The sequence below is a fragment of the Chlamydotis macqueenii genome, chromosome 5 (assembly GCF_036417535.1).
Source record: "Chlamydotis macqueenii isolate bChlMac1 chromosome 5, bChlMac1.mat, whole genome shotgun sequence".
NCBI classification, from domain to species: Eukaryota; Metazoa; Chordata; class Aves; order Otidiformes; family Otididae; genus Chlamydotis; species Chlamydotis macqueenii.
This window is the reverse complement of record NC_141560.1, coordinates 50,790,571-50,811,015: the sequence shown is the minus strand read 5'-3', so window position 1 is coordinate 50,811,015 and position 20,445 is coordinate 50,790,571. Positions and strand designations below refer to the sequence as shown.

At 38.6% G+C, this 20,445-nt stretch overlaps 1 protein-coding gene across 2 annotated transcripts in view; it reads left to right on the top strand.

Moving 5' to 3' along the window:
* Window positions 1–20,445, top strand: part of KCNQ1 (potassium voltage-gated channel subfamily Q member 1) — a 356,182-nt gene that overhangs the window by 33,473 nt on the left and 302,264 nt on the right. For both annotated transcript variants that reach the window (XM_086748738.1, XM_086748737.1), the window contains exon 2: window positions 17,759–17,849. In XM_086748738.1, the coding sequence (XP_086604864.1) occupies window positions 17,759–17,849 (91 nt within the window). The remainder of the gene's footprint in view (window positions 1–17,758; window positions 17,850–20,445) is intronic.

The following is a 20,445-nucleotide window of genomic DNA, read 5'->3' as shown; positions in this document are numbered from 1 at the left end:
TCTCTATAATCAGTGTGTGTGTGTGTATGTTTACTGCAGAAAGAGGTGAGCTGTAGATGGCAGTATGAATAGGTTTTCCACTTTTAATGAACTACAGGCTGATTGTTAATGGTGAAAACAAAATTGTCATTCAAGCCTACTAATGATGCAGCAACAAGTGGTGGTGGCTATAATGTAAACAAGAATACCGGGTTGAATAAACATAAAAAAAAAATACCCCTCAACAAAAAAAAAAAGAAACTTTCCAAGATGTCTAAAGACTTTTTATGGACAGTGTTTTTGCTGGTGCAGTGCTGCAATTGCCTCTGTACAGTATTCGTTTTGTACCCTGTAACAGACACGTCTGCCTAAATGATATATAGGAGATGAACCAGACAGTATGCTCACATCTGCTGCTTTTTCTCCCATGGTCACATTAAAATTAAGAAAAAAAAAAAAAAAAAAAAGGAAAAAAAAAAAAAGAAAAATTTAAAACTTATTTCTTTTTAATCTTTTTATTTTCTTAGACAGCAAGTTCATTAATCAGCACAGCTGTGCTCGGGCCAAGCATGCCTTCCTGAACATAGAGGAAAGCCAGTTTGGTTTTCTGCTGTGATTAATGAAACTAATTTTCTGAAGGAATAGATTTAAGGAAGACATTTTCATGAGAGACCTGAAAGTCCTGTTTCAGAATGCAGTGATTTTTAACCAGAATGCATTGCTTTTGAGCTGTGTGCCTTTTAGATGCTCTTGTAGGAGAAACCATTCCTAAGTTTCTTAAGAGGGCTTTGACACAACTAACCTTGGAAGTGTTTGAGTGGTGACATGTAATGAAATATGTGCAGTACCCTCCTGACCTGTTATTACTGGAAAATGTCTGCCTTAAATACTTTCTACCATGATCTGAAGTTTTTTAATGACAATGCAAGAAGCTTTTGAAAAGCTGTGCAGTGCTGTAACGACGTGATTTTTGTCACATTGAAATAATATTTAGTGGCTTATGAAGGGCAGGATCAGGATATCCACTGAAAAACACTTCAATATAAAAGCATTTGTTGCAAAAGAAAACTTACTGTAGATAATTCTCATTTTTCTCTGAAATGTACAATTTCCATTTTTTTATGGAAAAAAAAAAGGGAGAGGAAAAGGCTTTTTTTCTTACAATTAATGTCTGCTATTTTATTGTCTAACCTACAAAAAGGAAAGGATAAAAAATAGAAACAATTTGTATAGAAAATTTAAGTTTAAAAAGTGAATGTCCATGCAAGTGATGATTACTTTTACCAGCTTTAGTTTTGTGTATTATTTTATGTTCTTAAAAAATAAATGCATAAATAAAATAAAGCTTTCACTCATTTTAATAAAACAAGGGTGCCTTCTCAAATGCATCAAGTACCAGCAGACCAGACTGGTGCTGGGACCTCAGCTCTCCTTGGCAGTGGGGGCAGGAACCTGCTGGCAGTGGCACTGGTTGCCCATGAGCTCTTCTGAGAGACCCTGCTGCTGTGCTGGGGCCTCCCTCAGGAGCTTCCTTCTCCCATCCCTGCGACAGACTTTATCTCTTTCTTCACAGAACCGTTTTTCCCCCAGCTCTTATGAATGTTCAACTTCTAACGCTTTCCATCTCCAACCTGTTCCTGGGCTCCTACCTCTTAATCATGACAGGGAACAGCAGAGGTTCATCCGACAATTTGCCTTATGTAAAGGAGTCAGTCTCAGAAAAAAAAAAAAAGAAATCTTTCAAACAGGTGACTTTTCTTGGTTAAAAATGAGCCTGTTTCTGGAAGTCTTCTTTACTGTGGGAGTGATAATATTATTTTAACATACGCTTAAGTGGCTGAGGTCAATGAGAAACGTGTCTCTGTGTCAACTTGAGCAAGGCACAAAACTTCATGGATCACTTCTAAAAGTTCAAGGATTGTTATTTCAGGCAAAGGAGCTTCTCACTGTTCAGAATAATTGTATTTTTTTCTGTTAAAGTCTGTTGCAGAGAGACTTTTGTGACTTCAGTGCTCAAACATAAATATTTTTATGTGCTCCACTTATTTCTTTACCTGTAGTGCTAGTTTTTTTCTGAGCTTAAATGAGAGTCTGGAGCCAGAATTCTACTGAAAAGAATATACTTTTATTACAAAATCGTGTTCTCCCATAAATCCCTATCAGAGATGGACGATGTGAAATTGCCCCCTCCTTCCCAGTTAAGAGTTCACATCAACAGAATTCATTAGGGTATCTTGTGGTACCGTGATTTTCTTTTGGTATTTGTTGAGTAATGGGAAACAGTATGTAAAAAGAAATCTGGAAATGTGAAGTTTATGCATTAGTTGTCCTTAGGTTCTTTTTTTTTTTTTTGAGACCAATTGTAATAACTTTTTTCTAGATGTGATTGTTTTATGGGGAAAGACACCTTGGGCATGGGAAGTTGGTATTTATTTGTTTACTTATGTTTTTAAGAGTTATGGCCCTTTGAGCAGCACATGATCAAAATCTATGTCACCATCTACTGTATTTATCTAAGAAGTATTAAAAAAAATAAACAATATCTAAGAAATGTAAAAGCCAGGGGCTTGCACTGGTGTCCAGATTCTGGCATTCAGTGTCGCTTCATGTGGTAGTCGCACGTAGACTGCTTAGAGTAGGAATCTGCCCAGGAGAAGAAAAAAAGGAGTACATAGACGAAGAAAGTTCCCTTACACTTTTTTTTTTTTTTTTTAATTAAGCATATCCTGTCGGCTGGTCAAGAAATTAATTTTGCTCCATCAGATTATGAAACAAATGTTATGTGCTATGCACATTAGAGATACTTTGTTATTTTCCTAAATCTACTGCCAAAGACTTTCTAAGTAGAACAATGCTTTTGTTTGTACTTACGAAGGTGAAACTGCGTAGAAAAGTATTCTCCAATGGCACAGGTGCCATTTCAATAATGTCCGTAATCAAACCCTGTCCTTCAGGCTTACATTGTGCTACTGATTTTTCTTCTAATGCTGTTTGGCATTGCTGGTGTTCCTCAGCCTTCTCCAACTTTTGAAGTGCTTTCCGTCTTTAAAAACAATATTAAGTCTTGCAGGTTGGGTTTTGACATTGACAAACAGCAAGACTAACTCCTCTGTCTCCAGTCAGTTCAGTGGACTTCAAGGAAATGAAGCATGGTACAACTTAAGCTTTAAAAAAATCCCCCAAAGTCTTCATGGTCTGGTCTGGAGTTCTGAACTCTATAGGACTTTCTTAGCCTGTTCTGAAAAAGTTCTATTAAAAATGAAGTTGTGCTTTAATCTGGGCAAGCCTGTTGCTAAAATAATTTGGAAATAAAAAGTAAATCTTGCCCTAAAACTGCAGGTCAACTGGTTTTATCCTCTGTAACTTTCTTTTTTTTTTTTTTGTCTTGAGACTAGTCTGTCCTGAATATTGTAGTTTTAACCTCCTCTTAGTTATTGTAAAATTTATCAATTAGCATAGAATAAGGATCCTGAATCCTCTACTTGACTAACTTTGTAGTTTATTAAATTCACTGGAGTGGTTGTCGTAGTTCAGCCCCGATCAGGACCAGGCTACGCAGTCTCTCTCTCACTTCCCCCACCCTCCGAGAGAATAGGGAGAGATAATATAAGGAAAAACGGCTCGAGGTTTGAGATAAGGACAGGGAGAAATCCTTAAAGTTACCGTTACGGGCAAAACAGACTCGACTTGGGGAAAACTATTCATTTATTACTACAAACAGCAGGAGAATGAGACAGAGAACAAGATAACCTCCCCCACCCCTCCCTCTTCCTGGGCTTAACATTATCTCTACCACCTTCCCCTCCCGAGCGGCACAGGGGGGAAGAGGGAATGGGGGTTGCAGTCAGTTCATCATACGTTGTTTTATGCCGCTGCTTCATGGTCGGGGGAAGAACTCCTCACATTCCTCCCCTGCTCTGTTTTGGGGTCCCACCCATATGCCACAGTCCTTCGTGAAACTGCTCCGGCATGGGTCATCTCTTCCACGGGGTGCAGTCTCTTCAGAAGGGCTGTCCCAGCGGGCCCTCCACAGGCCACAGCCGCCTTCAGGCATCCACCTCCCCCGATGTGGGGTCCTCCATGGGCTGCAGGTGGATTTCTGCTCCTCCGTGGACCTCCATGGGCTGCAGGGGGACAACCTGCTCCACCATGGTCATCACCACAGGCTGCAGGGGAATCTTGGCCAGGAGCCACATTACTCCTCCCCCTCCTTCTTCACTGACCTTGGCGTCTGCAGCCGTTCCTCACAACAGGCTGGCAGATGCCTCTCAGGATCTTTTTTACATCTTATTCACTTCTCATCTCCTCTCCACTTCTTGCAGCCAGGCCAGACCGATTTGGGCCCAGTCGGCCGCCTGGGAAGAGGCCAGAGGGTGAGGCCTGCAAGGCCCATGAGGCCTGTGTCTCCCCCTCTGCGCCTCTGCCCCTGCTCAGCTTCTTCACATCTTCTCCTCTCTTTTTTTTTTTTTTTTTTCTGTTTTCCCCTTTTTAAATATGTAATTGCAGAGGCGTTATCACGAGACATTCTGCTACCAATCGGCTCGGCCTTGGCCAGCAGCGGGTCCGCCCTAGGCCTGGCCGAGTCCATTGAACAAAGGGGAGCGACTTCTAGCAGTTTCCTACAGAAGCTACCACCTTAGGCCCCCCCTCACTAAACAAAACCACAACAGTGGTCAAACCAATTAGTGTCTGTAACTGGAACTCCATGTTCAAAAAAGATCAGTGCTTTAATTTGAAAATCCATTCAAAAGAATCCTGGCTGAGCTCCTGGATGGTGAACATACATGGAAATCTGATCCTTACATGGAAAAATTTTATGGGTTGCTTGATGCATATGCAGTGTAATGGTTTAATTGCGATGCACTTACAGAAGTGCTTTCAAAATATTAGGCTACTTTTAATAGCTTTCATTATAATCATACAATTTTCTGTTTGTTAAAAAGCAAAACAGAAAGTTCGGTGCTCTTAATGGGTGATTCTATGGTACCGTGTTTCTTTAGTTTTCATCTCTGCTTTTTTCTCCTCAGTTCATTGCCACCAGAATCTGCAGGATGTAGTTCTAAACAATAAATTCCCATGACTGAAAAGTAAACAGGTAGAATTCATAGATAGCATGAAGTGAATGGCTGCCGGAGAGCATCTTGTTGAATATTGTGACTGGTAGCCAGTTATGCACAAGGATGTGCATCTACTGCAGCATCACACAGGTGGGTGAACTTGACCCTACAGTTTTCTTAGGGTTTTGGATGCTGCTGTAATGTTGTCTGTATTCGTTTAAAACGTCTAGTGTTTCAGGGCAAAGAATAGTATCTTAAAGCATAATTTTACCATGAGGTCCTGTGTTATTCAATTGGATGTTCTTAATATGTTGGCAGATCATAGCAATACATTTTACTGACATTTTCTAAATGTGCACTTGAAATGGCAGCTTAATCTCAAGGACACTGAACTTTGTCAGAAAATCATGATTTTACGTTTCCTGGTAGTTTAGCCATGAAACAGTGACTTCCTGGGGAGAGCTCTTCTAGGTCTGCCTCTCATAAAGGCTTGCGACCCCCTATTTAGCTTTATGTATTACAAGTTTGTGTTTGTGTTTATTATTCATCACAGAGGACCACATATAAAACTAAGTACATACTTAGAAACATTGGCACTTTAGAAAGAAGTGTGCAGGAATTGAAATAATACGCACTATGGTTTAATGCCCTAACAATTCTGATATTTATAAAGCTTAAATGAGATGGAGTTTTTTAGTCCTGAATTTGAGTAGTTTAATATTTTTGATGTCTCAGTGTTGCAGATGTACTGCATGCTTTCCTCCATGACATTGAAAAGTTAATTTAACTGGAATTTAATTTATTATTCAAGTCAATTTGTCTGTCAAATAATTCAAATCTCTTGCCTTTTTCTGACTTCTATCACATTATTTTCTGATATATTCCATGCTGTTAGCAAGCACTTGCTATGTATAGTTTGAAAGCCTTAGAGCTGTAATAAAAATAATTTTATGTCTGTGTTAACATTGAAATAGGAGACTATGCAGTGTGCTTTCTCATGCACTGTACTCTTGCTTCCTCATAAGGTCTTGCAATGATATATCAGAATTGTGAGAAATATCAGAAGGTCTTAATAATCATAAACTAAATGAATAATTGTAAACTAAATTTCATAGCTAAGCTCTCCTGCTGTTTCCGGTGAAGATATGCTTTTGAGCTGGAATCTGCCCTGAGTGAAGTCCAATTTGAGCAAGTGTTTAGTCAAGCACTCCACGTCCAGTTGAATTTAGATGAGACTAACTGTATGTTAAAAGATAGTGTCAAATCATTGCCTTAAAATGATGCAGCAGGAATTTTTAAGTTTAGAGACGGAATAGCATAACAGACTTCAGAGAGAGTTTCCATCCAAGGCTTTTTTTTTGCTCTATTACTTTGATTGCCTTGTGGCTAGTATGATGGATAGCCCAAGCAGCTGGTCTACATGAGTGCCCTGACCTTTTCCACTACTGTGGAGGTCCAGAAGTTTGGAATCTTAAGAAAATACATAAAAGCTATCCATTGAAATTCTGAATCTGAGGTCTCATTTACAAGTGAAAAATAAAACATCTATACATATAGCAAAATATTTGCCAGCTCCCTATGGAGATAAGGTGGTGTCCCCTGACTTTAAAGGGACTGTAATTGCTTTCCCCTCCTAAAGCTGTGCCCCGTCTTCAGATGCGCCACAAAATGTTACCATTTCTCAGGTCTTTTTTTCACTAATTAATTTTGATAAATCCTTTCTCCTGAAGTTACGTGACAGAGAAGTTGAGATTTCGCTACAAAATAAATAGGGTTTCTTCTGCAGCATCAAAAGACAACTCCCAGAAGTGTTTAAATGCCTCATGGTTTTTAGAGTGAAAGCATGATGCTTGGGCAGCTGAAGCTGGCAATGGCATTAGGTATACACATGCTGATGTATTTCTCTTGTATAATGTTACAGTAAGTACACTTTTAATTGGTGCTGGAAAACAGTCTAAATGAATATACTAATATTTATATTATAAAATATGCATTTTATAACCAAACTTTCTGATCATTACAGTGGGCGGCAAGTCTTTTAGAACTCCAACTACAGGAAAATTTGTGGGAGAGGGATGATGAAGCGTGTGTCTGGCAGCTTCAGCAGTGAGGCCATTACTGCGAGCACAGCAGTGTTGTGTGTCCAGTTAATAGATTTTTTTTTTTTTTTTTTTCTTACCCCTTGTAGAGCCACTGTATTCCTGAATAGGAGCATCTCACACCTTTGATTACTTAATCTTAACTTCTCTGATGAGGAAGTTCTTTGGCAGTTGAGTGGACACATTTGAAATACCATTTTGAAGCTTAAGTATTTTGGATGCTAAATCACCTTGTAATGTCACTGGGATACAGACCTTGGAACCGATAAAAAATTTTCTTGAACAATTTTCTTTTAATGTTACTTTGTTTTCTTTGGGGCATAAGATTTTTTTTTTTAATCTTTCTTAATTTTATTGTTTCCCTTTAGTATCCTATTAGAATTTAATCCTTTTTTTTTCCTGTTCAGTACATTGTCTGGCAAGTATGGCTGGAAAAGACAGACAAGCTCACAGTCAAGTGAGTCTTCCATTTAATACTTGATTTTGCCTAATTTTCTTCCACCTTTATCAATTAGTTTTAAAAGATGCTACTTTTCTCTGTGAATCTGTCTTCACTTGTGTATTCAGCTTGCTGTTGTTACGACACCACAGCTACTGCAGTACATCAGCAAATAGGTGATTGCTGTTGGAGGAATGCTGCAGGTACACTGAAGTACTAAATTGCTTATAATTTCACACTGAACTTTAGATTTTCTCATAGGCTGACACTGCCAACCTGTGATTGGATTACAAATGATTAGTGATGGCAGTTAAGAAAAACAATTGACCCAGGTCGTGCCATTTTTGCACTTTCAGGAAAATACTTTTTTATTTGATACAGCCAGACTTGTTTTGCTTCAGTTTCATCTGTGGATGACTGTATTATCTTATATTACTGCTCATAAAGTGTATGATATTAACAAATACGCCAGTGTCAGTGGGGACGTTGTGTAGATTTGCAAGATTTATTTCTGAAAGGGTAAAATAAATTTTTTTTCAAGAAAGTCTTCAATGGTTTTAATGCAAGTTCAAATGATAAAGCAGAATTTTTAGCCCAGTGATAGACAATTGGAATTTCCACAAACAGCTAACTTGATGGGTGGAATGATGGAAATAGTTTTCCAGGCTGAAAAGGATTAGGATAATTATCTACTATGTGACGAGGGCACAAAGCTAAAGCTTTTTTAAGCATAGCATGGATTGCATTTTGAGAATTTAATCTGTTTAGACTTTTTTGAGGAAAAAGGAGTTTTGTGCATTTCTGTATGTCATGGCACATATTTGTGGAGATTTTTGTATTTAGAGAAAGATTCTGTAGCTGTAAATGTAAAAGCTGCCTGTCACTTTCTGAACTCTTTTCATTCTTTTCCTTCAGGGGCACTTGAAATTTCCATTATGCTCAAAGCAAACTAAGAAAGTCAAGTTGCCACAGCTTCCAAGAATTACATCTTGCCTTCAGCAGACACTTTTCTCCTCTCTGGAAATGGAAATATCTGCTGAATTCCTCTGCTTTCACCTTAGGAATGTTAACCTGTCATGTAGCTTCTCTTCCTTGTTTCTAAGCTGGGATACATTAAGGGTTCCATCTTCCTGCCCCCAACACTCCTAGAAACGTACAGCAGAGAACAGAATGTGAAAAGGCTCAAAAGAAGGCAACGATACTGATATCTGTGAAAGCATCTGTCAACTGTACCTATAAGTAATTAAAGCAGAGGATCATAATGGAAACAGCAGTAGGAGTACTTATCCCAGCTTCAGATCTTTCTCACGGTCTTCCTCTGACTGGCCAGCACTGATGAAAGTGCCTTTCAGACACGGTTGTTTCAGGAGAAAGGAGCGTGGAAAGGTGTTTGGGGGATCAGGGGAGGGGGTAGGCCAGAGCTGCTCAGGTCTGGTATCACTTTTGTGATATTTGGCATAAAACAAATTAAGCATCTATCCAGGTCAGTAGCTCAAAGTATGATTACTTCTTCCCCATTTGAATATTTATCTGTCTGTGATTTTTTTAGTCTCTATCACTCTTCCACTCTATTCGTGACTAAAGATAAAGGATGCTGCCAGAAATGTCAATATCATTTTCTTGTTGTGGAGGTTTTTCAATGAGATAGCAATGTGTTTCTTTATTTAAAAAAAAAAAAAAAAAAGGGCGTTTCTTTATAGAACATATAAAAGTATAGGTCCTGATTTGTACTGCAATAAAATTAATATACAAGTTTACATGCACTCATAAATCAATTGTAGAACATTGTTGGATGATGTATCTCTTCTTAGGTATGGAGTTAATATGTCCTTTCTTCTGCCTTGTTTTACTACTTTGGGGTAGGATAGCGTTCTTACTTCGCTACGTGCAACATCCAGAAGCTGGTTACTAAGCAATTCTGTGAGCTATGAAGCTGACGGAGTCTAGTTTTCCTGCAGTATTGTAAGATGCATCTCATTTAGGGAGGCATAATACAATGTTCTTTGATCTTTAATTGGAGAGGGAAAGTACTGCTACGATGAAAGTAAATAGGCAAAAGAAAGAAGGGTAATATATACAGCTCTTGAAAATGCCTTGTCAGATGAAGCTATCAAAATAGTGTCTGGTCAGCCCAAACAAGAGAAGCCATTAGGAGTAAATATTGTTGCATTTTAAAAGAAATATTGTGTATTTAAGGAAAGTAATTTGAAGTTTATTTTTTAAAAAAACTTAAGTATTTTATTTAGAAAGATTTATTTACTTCAGGTTTGATAACAGCAAAGCAGACCAATAGTTTAGGCTTGGTGATTTTTCAGATTTTTACAAAGTCTGAGAGTTATTAGTACTTTTCTCTTAATATTTGGATACTAAATGGAAGAAGGATGTAGTCAGCCCTCAAATTGTATAAATCTCCACCTAGAAAACAAGTTTTACTGGTAGTGTGGCACTCAGTTTCTAGAACATACCTCTCCTATCTTTTTTTCCCCTCTCATTAAAATGCAAACTTATCCAGAATTGGCTAATAAAAAGGAAAGTCCTCTATTGCAATAAGAACAAACCATTTGCTTTCAGTGGTGGCTTGCAACTGGTGTATTGACCTAAGCCCTTGTTTGCAACCCATGTTTGGTTTTGCCTAAATCTGCCTATTGTGTAAAATAAGGCAGATGTCCACCCCCTCACCCTGCCTGCAGCACAGTGTGAGGGTGATTTAGTCTCGAATCCTTTGAGGGCCATTTGAGGGATGCTACCTCTTCTCTTGCTGGTGGAGTCACCACCAAGTTGCTTGGCCTGGGCAGCTGAAAAGTCTTAGTTCAGCTCTGCTTATGCTTGCTTGTGTGCTTAAATCAAGTATAGGCTGAATTTGGCATTGTTGCTCACCTTGAGAAGGGCAGTGTGTTAGAGCTGCAGGCGATGAGCAGTGAATGTCTTCTGGAACATGCTGCTGGGTGATGGGTTTTGCTTTCAATGATGGGCTGCTACAGGACTTGGGCAAACCTGAATGAGGAACTGACAGGATGAGGGCAGCACACAGTTTCCTAATGGTATTTTAAACTGACAAAAAGTAAGGACGAGATATTCCAAGCAAAATAAACTGTGAAAATTGCATTTTCTCTCCTGCTTTGTAGTGTTTCATCAAACCGCAAGAATAAGAGAAAAATCTTTCATTGTTTTACAGTATATTCATTGGACTTTTCTAGTCTTCAAGTAAGAGCACTAATGACATATTTCTCTTGCTAAGTCTGAGGTGCATGTGAAAAGAACTGCAAAAATTCTTTTGATTTGTAGCATTGGGTGACATCCTTTTCCCATTGTGTATGTGCACTTACTCCTTCCATGGCTGTCATATTGCTATCTTGGGGCTTCATGTTAATGATCAGGCACATTGGAAGCTCATTATGAACCATCTGAGGAGCCGCGATGAAGCTTCTGCTGTCCAGTGGTTCACATCTCTTGGGTCATGCACGTGTTGTAAATGTAGAATATACTTTTTCCAGTTTCTTACACAGTACTTATCATCTTTTTCCTATTCAACCATGCCTATTCTTGAAGGAACCAGTACCTCGTTGCAGGATGCAATAACATTGCTTTTTCTAAGCAGTTAACCTTTCCTCTTGAAGCATCTTGACGTCTGGTTTGCACTTCTACTGCAATCATACCCTTTGCCAAGACCTTAAAGTCCTTTCCTGCAATAATTCTGGTGCTATATCCTAAATGACTTTTGATTCATTGTGTGCTTTGTGCTTTGGTACGCTGCCCGTAATTTAAATTATTTTTACAGACTCTAATGTCCCAGAAGAGCCACGTAAGTGTGAGAAGTCTTGCTTATCAGCTGTATAGCTAACTTGTTTTTCTTAGTATCAGATTACCCTGTATTATATATGATCTTTCTTGTACAATAAAACTGCTTTCTCACATGGGAGCTAGAAGACAGTATTTCTTTGACAAGGAGTCAAGGAGCTGGTTAAAAATTATGCCATTGTTTCCTTCAGGAAGCACCAACCGTACTTCGCCTTACAGTTGAAACAAATACGTATTAACAGGAAGCTCCATCTGATAGACCTATGCTAACACAAACAGAGCATTCGCACTTTGTCTCTTGAAGGTTTTTTGATGGCAAGTGACAACTGAGAACAGTGATCTATCTACTAGCTTGACCTGTGTAGGACATAACAGAGGGGAAGCGTGTGTTGTACAGGAAGCCGTTGGAGCCAGTTCCTGGAGGGAATCATGCTTCTCTGCCTGAATGCAAGTCTACTTCCCCTTCTGCTGGGCATCCTCATGTTGGAGAGAGGCTCGAAGATGGGAAGGGGCTGTACCCCTCCTTCCTTCCCCTGCCTCAAAAACAAACTAGAAAAACACAAGACGGATCCTTAGAAGAAAATAGCCTTTTTTGTTGACTGGAAAGCTATGTGAAAATGTCCCTTTATGATACCATTGACCTTTGTGTTCACAATCTGAAAAGTAAGTGTCAGTATGTGTAAGCCATGGAGATGAAAGATGAAATAATAATGCTGTCATATGTTTTAATGAAGTAACATGAACTGGATATACAGTAGCATTATAATTCACAAATTATGATGATCAAGATAAGAATCTGCCCATATTTAGTCTGTGCACTCGTGTCGTTCATTCTCAATGTCATACTTCCAGTTCTTCTAAAGCTGCATGCTTAAAGGAGGTTAAACTTTGTTTACCAGTGAAACCTATCACAGTTAAAAGCTAAATGGTAATTTTTTTTTTTTTTGCTCTGTAAAAAAACAAAATTCCACAAAACAAAAAAACAAACTCAACCCGACTTACAAGGTTGGTGAGGAAGTTGCACGGTTGGTGGTTGGTCGTGCATGTGACTGAACAAAGCTGCATGCTCAAAGAAAGACAATCCAGTTGCCCACAAGTAAGGTGCAGACAGAATTTCAAAAAGGACGCTTAAGCAGAGTGTTACCGAAGACATAGAAGGACCCAAAATGTGTTTTTTATTTAGTTACAGAGTATTTCTTTTTAGTGTCAGTCACTTTTTCCAGCAGACAGAGAGGATGAACTACAACTAGTCTTTAACCTTATGCCAAAAAAAAGGGCATAGATCCAGCAGTTATAAGCTAAAATAGTATTTCCCTGTGTGCAAGAGCATTGATATTTGAATACCTTCAAGATTGATAGCTATAATGAATACAAGTTCTTTGAAGGTAAAGAGCAGACTTAAGCCAGCTCTTATGTGGCATTGAATAAGGAAAAAATGGCTGTCTTTGTGGAGGGTCAGAACTCAATTTGAGTTTATATAAATTGAGCTGAATTTTGCATCTCTTTTCTCATCTGTTAAATGTTTTGGAGGTTTCAGCTTAATTTAGGGCCTAATGCCAACCTTTTCCAGTTCGTGGAAAGACTCCACTGAGAATATGTAAGAAACACTGCAAGAAGGAATAAAATCTACCCCCATTTTAATACTAGTTTTGATGATGATGGCTGCACATGCATGAGACTTTATTAATCTGGTGAGCAAGTACTTCCAGCTTGTCTCATGCACCCTTTTTCTTCAAACGTTCCACGTCATATCACTAGACATATTTTACAAACCTTTATCAGTTCTCCTACCTGTGACATTTACTAAATGAGCATTGTTATCTCTCAGTAAATGGTTGATTGTTCCTTTGATCATTCCACACGTTGTTTCAAGCCACAAAAAAAAGACATGCTAATATTCTAAAACCATAGTTAAATACAGAAAAAAAAAGCAGCAGCTCAGGGCTGGAAGCTGCAAAGTACTGAGAGCTGCCTGTAATATGTCAAGGTTCTGCTGCTGCCACTGAGGTCAGTGAAAAAGGCCTCAGTCTGTATCTGTTCTGAAATTCAATATATATCCCAGAATAGTCAGAAACAATTACATCCACCCTTAGCTCTTAATGTATTCCCTATATTTTTCCTATATATTGCTAAACATAGTGCATATCTAGCAGGTTGTCTTTACCTGTCAGATATATAAGTCTTTCCTGGAAACACTCTGACTTCTCAAACCTGTTTGAGACAAAAGAAAAGTATCTAAATGGTCTGGCTGACTTCATGGAGTAAGCCAAACTTTGTTATTTATTATCTTTGCCAACGTACGTACGTCTGTGCACACACCTTCTCACGTAAGTATAAATACAGCTCTGTCTATGTATGTGCTTTTCTCTTTAATGGGTAATATAGCGTGGACATACATCCCAAGTCTGTATGGAGGCTTGGATGGATGTACGTGAGCTCGAAGTGTTACCGGAGGGCTGTATGCAGACATTGTTTATCAGAAACGTAGCACTGATAGATGGGAGGTAACCACAAAGCTGAGTATTTTTGAGCGCATCCACTGATGCAGTATCTGTGATTTATCTACATGCAGGCAGATGATACCCTGTAACCTGGGACAGACACTAAAAAGACTTCACACACTATCGCCTCGTCTCTGGTGTTTGCTTGGCCCCACAATCGGAGAGTCAGATCAGAGCTAACGAGAGCCTGAACTCCTCATCTCTGTGCTTCCTTTCTTGAAGATGGTCGCATTTGTGCACAGAGGGTAAACAAGCAGCAGGTTTCGGGAGATAAGAGATCTGTACTTTCTAAGAGACTAGGTCTTTTCTGACTGCTAGATATAAAGAAATTCTAGTGTTTTACTGTCTGTCTCTGCTTTAGAGGAAAAAGGTACTGTACTAGAGGTGTCCGGGCGGATGCAGTGGTGAATGTTCTGCTACCCCATGTACAGCTGGTGAAATTGGCACAGGACTGGATGCTTAGCAAAATGTGGCTGATCAGAGAGGCTGATGCTACTGATTAAACTGTTCATCTGTCCTAGATCTTTAAGTCCCTGAGTGATATTATATGGGAGCTAAGGTATGTTTAGTTTTTTCCTGTGAGACAGATAAGCAAGGCTGGCTAAGTAACATGCTTTTCCCCCTTGTTATGTTACAGTAAAGCAGCTTGGCTACACCCCAGTGAAGAGCAAGTGACTCTTCTGTGAAGCCTAATAAGTGTTTTGGGATCAGCAGGTACACTGGGTAGCCCACATTCAGTTTGCCTCGTTTGAATATCCATGTTTAGAGCCTTCACCCGCTCCACAGTTGAAACAACTAAACATTTTGCCCAGTAACTCATTTCACGTGGGATATAAATTGCTCCCTGAAAGCGTGCAGTGTCTTTCCACCGACGACAGAGCTTTGACATGCAGGTGAGGCTTAGCTTGTCTGAAACAAAGCTCTTTTAACTTAGCTGTCTGGAATTACGTGGTTGATTAGAGCACGACTGATAAACCTGTCTACTAGTAATTTGTCTACTGCTTGTTATTGTAAGGTTGGTTTCAGTTGCCCATTAGTTTGTCTGATGTTAACTGGTTGGATGAACAGTTTACATGCTTAGTATCTGTATCAAGGTGAGTACTTTTTTGGGAAAATGTAGTAATAGTGCTCACAGTGAAGTGATATTGAGAGTGATAAGGTTATTTTGGGCATGTGAAAACTGTAACGTTTGCTTTGAAAAAAAATACACTATCTAGGGGGCTTTGAAATTTTATCTTCTGTTGTCAGGGCTGTACCTTTGATTTTTCACACAAGTTCAGTTCCATTCAAAATACTTGGGAAAAAAAATCACAGCTCTCACATGAGTAGCAGAAACTTTCTGAAGCTTGACATTAAATTTCCCCAGGATGATTTTCACATAGAGCAAATTCAAGTTTGAGGCAGTCTGTCCTTGCAACTGTTATTCATAACTATTTAGCTACTTTGGACCTGTCTGCTGTCAACAAGTGAAAGCAGGCAGTAACTGAGAATCTGTGCTCCACTTCTGACTGGAGAGAGGAGGTAGCTGTCAAACGAAAAAAAAAAAAAAATAAGAGGCGGCAAACTTTTCCTGTTTTCCATTTTCCTGGTGCCTCACTCCCTTATTATGCTCCAGAAGTGGAGGAGGAAGCCACTAGAACTTAAATAAAAACAGGGTAAGAGCAGAGTGTTGGAAGGAAATGAAGAGCAGGCTAATGCCAGAGGAGGACCATGTGGTTTTTTTAATCTCTTAGTTTTTCACCCTCTGTTTCATATGATCTAGTCTCAGAAGCAAAATAGTGACGCCAGTGTGACAGGGTTAGTAGCTTAGCTGTGGTGCTCCACTGACATGACTGTTCTGGTGGGGCTTGTGGGCATCTTCTCTCTAATGCCAAAGAAATGGATGAGAAGCAGAAATATCTGACCAAGCATCTTTGGTTCACTTGGGGTAATGTGTATTTGTGGGTATGAAGGAGTCTCATGCTTCAGCCTGGAAAGAGCACAACAGTAAATTTCAAGAGTTTTTTCTGGGGGTGAAAAAAAAAATAAAATTAGTAAGACTGGAACAGATTCATGTGGATGAAAACCCATAAAAGTGAGTAGTGTGCTGGCTGGCACTTGATGGAGTTCTTATGTCAGCCTTCACTTTCTCTAATAGTAACAAGCAAAGAGATTTGGCAAACAATTTACCCTAAGTTTATCTTCCTGTCACTTAGGCACACAAACTTTCGTCTTTAATCCTTTTTAGGTGGTCTTTAGTGGTGTTTGTGTAGGAAAAGTACAGAAATGCGATAGTCTTTGCTTTGGTGCCCTCTTGTGCTTTCATGTATTGGCTGGGTTACACTTTTAACCAGTCTGCTACTATTGAGGGATATAATAGGTGTTAATTGTTACTGCTCAAAGGGTGTTCAGACAGCTTACACCATCCCATGCAACTCATGGTTTGCTTTGAACTCGTACTTCCGTGTATGTTAGACTTTTTAACCAGAGACCCTTAGCTACCTCCGTGTAACTGAACTCATTTATGTTCATGTCATCACGTGTATCGGTCTGAAGGGATTGTGGGAACATTGCAAATAGAAGGGCTGGACACTTGGGGAACATTTATGTTATGTTTCAAATGACCGGCTCATTTTTGTGTTCCCCTGCCTTGACTGCACACTTTACTTCTATTTAAGAATGGTCAAAGCTAGAGATACAAGGTAAAATGAGAAGATTTTAGAGATAAATCGGAAACACCCACATATTTATACTTTGTCTATGTAAAAGTATATTCTCATACGTGTGTTTGTGTTGATAATCTCTTTCCTATTAACTTCAGTTTGTTTTCACTTACTATTTAGATTTTTGTACCTAATTACCTACAAACTTCCGCTACCTGATTTTGTAATGTATTGTGTATGTGTATGCATTACACTTACATGCACTGTATTTTGAAGCGATCATTGGGCAATCTAGCTTATAATGTCAACACTGACACATTTTTGTTTTCTTGAGTGCTTGGCCTTTCAAAAAATTCACATTCTCACGCAGGTGAAAAAAGATAAAGGCTCTGGGTTACTTCAGCTGCACCATGCCAATTTGCAGAACTGATGTCCTGTTTTAATATTTTTCTTCTTGAGTTCAGTTTTATTCATTATGGGAATTATTTTTTGTTGTTGTTTTTCTGAGGGAAAAAAAAAAGATTAACCATTTTAGAGATCTGTAACGAGGAAAGGTGATGTAATTACTGGATTTTGCAGGAAGTTTCTGTCAAGTGCAAAGGATCAGTATTGCTTGTCTTAGGGGGAAACCAGGGAACAAATCCTTATAATTCCCACTCTTTCTCTGATAGTTGCTTTGAAATGTTGTTATTTAAAAATGGAATCAGTCATAGGTTGTATTTCAGATGCCAAATGTCGGATTTTATTTATCTGGGGCCTTATAAGGATTGTTTATAAAAGACACTGTAGACAGAACCTATTAAGCTCTGGCTTAGTTGGGATTTCTCTTTGCAGTTTATTAGAATTTGGAATAGTAAAAAGGCAAATATTTGAAATGTGTTGAGGGGTTGTATGATGGTGATTCAGCCATAGTAGCCCTTAAAATGAGAAAGAACAAGGAATGCTGTTTTCCTGAGGGGCTTGGAAACAGCAAGTCTTAGAGGCAGGCTAAAGCTAATGTTATTGTGCGATTTCATTTGATAATGTCTGACCCAAAACCTCAGTGTCTGAAGAGAACTAAACTGTCCAACATGAATCAGGATCACTCAAAAGTTACCAGCTGTGTTTTAGGGTAATCCAATGCCAGCGACAGTTCTGTGTTTACAGATAATTCATAATGGAATCATTATCTGTCCTCCTTTGAGGTTTTCACTAGACTGCATTACATTGTTTTAATTTTTTTTTTTTTTTTTTTTATTTACAGCTTCCTTATTGTGCTGATATGCCTTATCTTCAGTGTGCTTTCTACAATTGAGCAGTATGCAGCTCTTGCTACAGGGACGTTATTTTGGATGGTATGTATGTGGACGTTAATGCGATTGATGCACTTTTGTTCTTAATGTGCAAATTCTGATCTCCTGAGCTAATACCGTATCAAGCAGAATGTTCCTTATGGTTTAATAGACAAGAGGCTTTTTCTGCTTTTCCTTAATGAGTCTGTCAAGCCACAGAAATACCAAAAGTCATGGTAGCCCAAATCCCAAATCTTACCCTATATGGTCTATAATGAGGGCATCTACATTGTGTCCAACAAGACAAGGCTGTTCTAATTAAGCTTGAATCGCTCATATTGCTCAGGTTAATCAATTTTTCAGTCATACTGAAGACCAGAGGCCATACAGATGAAAAAAAGTAAGTGGAAGTTCTTTTTTTCCTAGTCGATGTCAGATCCAGCTTTCTTACACAAGTGGATAACTCATGTATTTTCATTGACTTTAAAGTTAAGGCAGCTGGCTCTACCTGTCTTACGCACTTTCACTTCAGGAGAGAAAACATAGTTAGCTTTTGTTTATAGTACACTAGTGCTGCAACAGAGATCTATCAAAAAATGTTCCAAGAGTATTACTGTCCTGCTAGCTTAGATTTCATTCAAGAGCCTTAGTTTTGAAGTTGGAGAGACATGATTTTAAAAATACAAAAAAAAGTATAAATCTGTTGTCCCTCAGTGCTGGGGTATGCCATGCTAAATCATTGATTTCTCTGTATTTGTAAATAAATCATAATTATTTGACTTATGAAAATACTGTCACTGTATTGAGGAAATGCTAACTAGCAATTTAAATGTTTGTTCAAATAGTTCTTGTAGCTGTGCACCAGTGCTATCATTGTTATGTATGTTATCATTATTAACATGGAAAATTCATTTGAAAACTCCATCAATTATAATAAATTTTGTCAATTTATCTAGTCGATATGCCAAGGTGTTATGGTTTATGAGGAGAAGGCGGCCTATGTCTGACTAACTCCATCCCTGCTGAAACCAGGACATAAGGTTTTGTACCTAATATGAATACTGTAAGAATTTAAATTTAGCATCCATTATGCTATTTCTCTTTAAGGTATCTTCATGCTTGGTATATTATTTTAACTAATTTGTAAGATATTTGAACTCTTAGGTGTAATGTTATAATTAGTTGCTAGCTAAGAGAGTCTGTACGTGTATTTCTGCATCCAGTATCTTTTCTGATTTGGAGTTTTCTTTCTGTACAGATTTAAGTGGGGTGGTTTTTGTTTGGTTGGGTTTTTTTTATCCACAACTAGTAGTGTTTATCCACTTTATGTTCCTTGGGAATTCAGCAGTTGTTTGTTCAGTATTGGTATATTCTGATATTGTTTTTTTAAAGTATCAACTCTGTTAATTTTCAAGAAACTTAAGGGGATTACAGTGATCCATTGGTCCAAAGCAGTAGATGGGCTAACGTGCTCTCTGCTCTATCTGGTTTTGGTGGTACCTTGCAACACAAATATAAATGTCAGAATCTAGTCTACCTAGATTTTTACTAGTCTACCCAGTAAAATTTTCTATTCTGTTCTTATTTAAAATTTTACTTTCACTGTCAAAATTAGATGTAACAATTCTTAAGGAGAGAGTTAATAACTGATGACTGGTTGAAGAGAAACTGTAAAATGTGAAGAAAGAATTAAAGTGTAGCAGCATATAGGGATTAAAAAGCAAAACAAGAGAAAACACAGTGCAAGCTTCCAACGCAAGTGGTGATGTAAGGAGACTTATTAAAGCTCAGGAGAGTACTGTCTTTCTACTGCTTTATGGTAGGAATTATTTTCTCTTTTGTGTTTATAGAGACACTTTTAGTTATACCACAAGAATAATTTTAATTTGGAGCCAGACAATGAGAGTAAGTAACATTGTCGTTGTAGGTGAGCAAAGAAGGGCAAACAAGTTGATTAAAAAACTAATACTAAATGAGAGAAACCTCAAAGGAGCAGCAGTGTAGCAACTACCTACCAGGAGGAATATGGGAATCTTGAAGAAGGCTTGTCTGCTTGGGCTTAACTGGGACTCTGAGAGGGAGGGAACCTTCGACCATGTGGAATTTGGGGTTTGAGACCTCAAGTCATTCCATGAAACTGCCTGAGTGTGTGCTCTGTGAGATTAAAACAATAAAAGTAACACTTTGAGAGCTTTAACTCTTTCTTTTGAAGATGATACAGGTGAGTCCACCTTTCCTGATCTGTGTTCCAAAGGGAAAATTTGTCAAGAGCATATTGCCTTTTATTTAGACGTAATTTTCTGTGTAGGGTAGAATTCTCTCTAAATGAATTATGCTTTGTAGTGCATCAAATAGAAGGCTTAGATAGGGAGTGGTACCAAATGTGCAGTGTCATGCTTTGAAATTTTGCCTACCTGAGATTTGTGGACTTCTTGTGTTTGGGTGGGGAGGAGGTTTTGCTTAGGCAGCAATAGGTCTGGAAATGCGAGAAATGACTGTATTGTGCTGAATGTCTGGAACGAGTGCTCAGAGTTAGCGCGTGGGTATGCTGGGCTGAACAGCCCCATGGAGCAAGTCTGATGAGGTGAGCTTACTGGGTGGGCACTGTAAATCTGGTTCATCTTGGAATAACTGTAAAAGCACACGTGTGTGCGTGTTA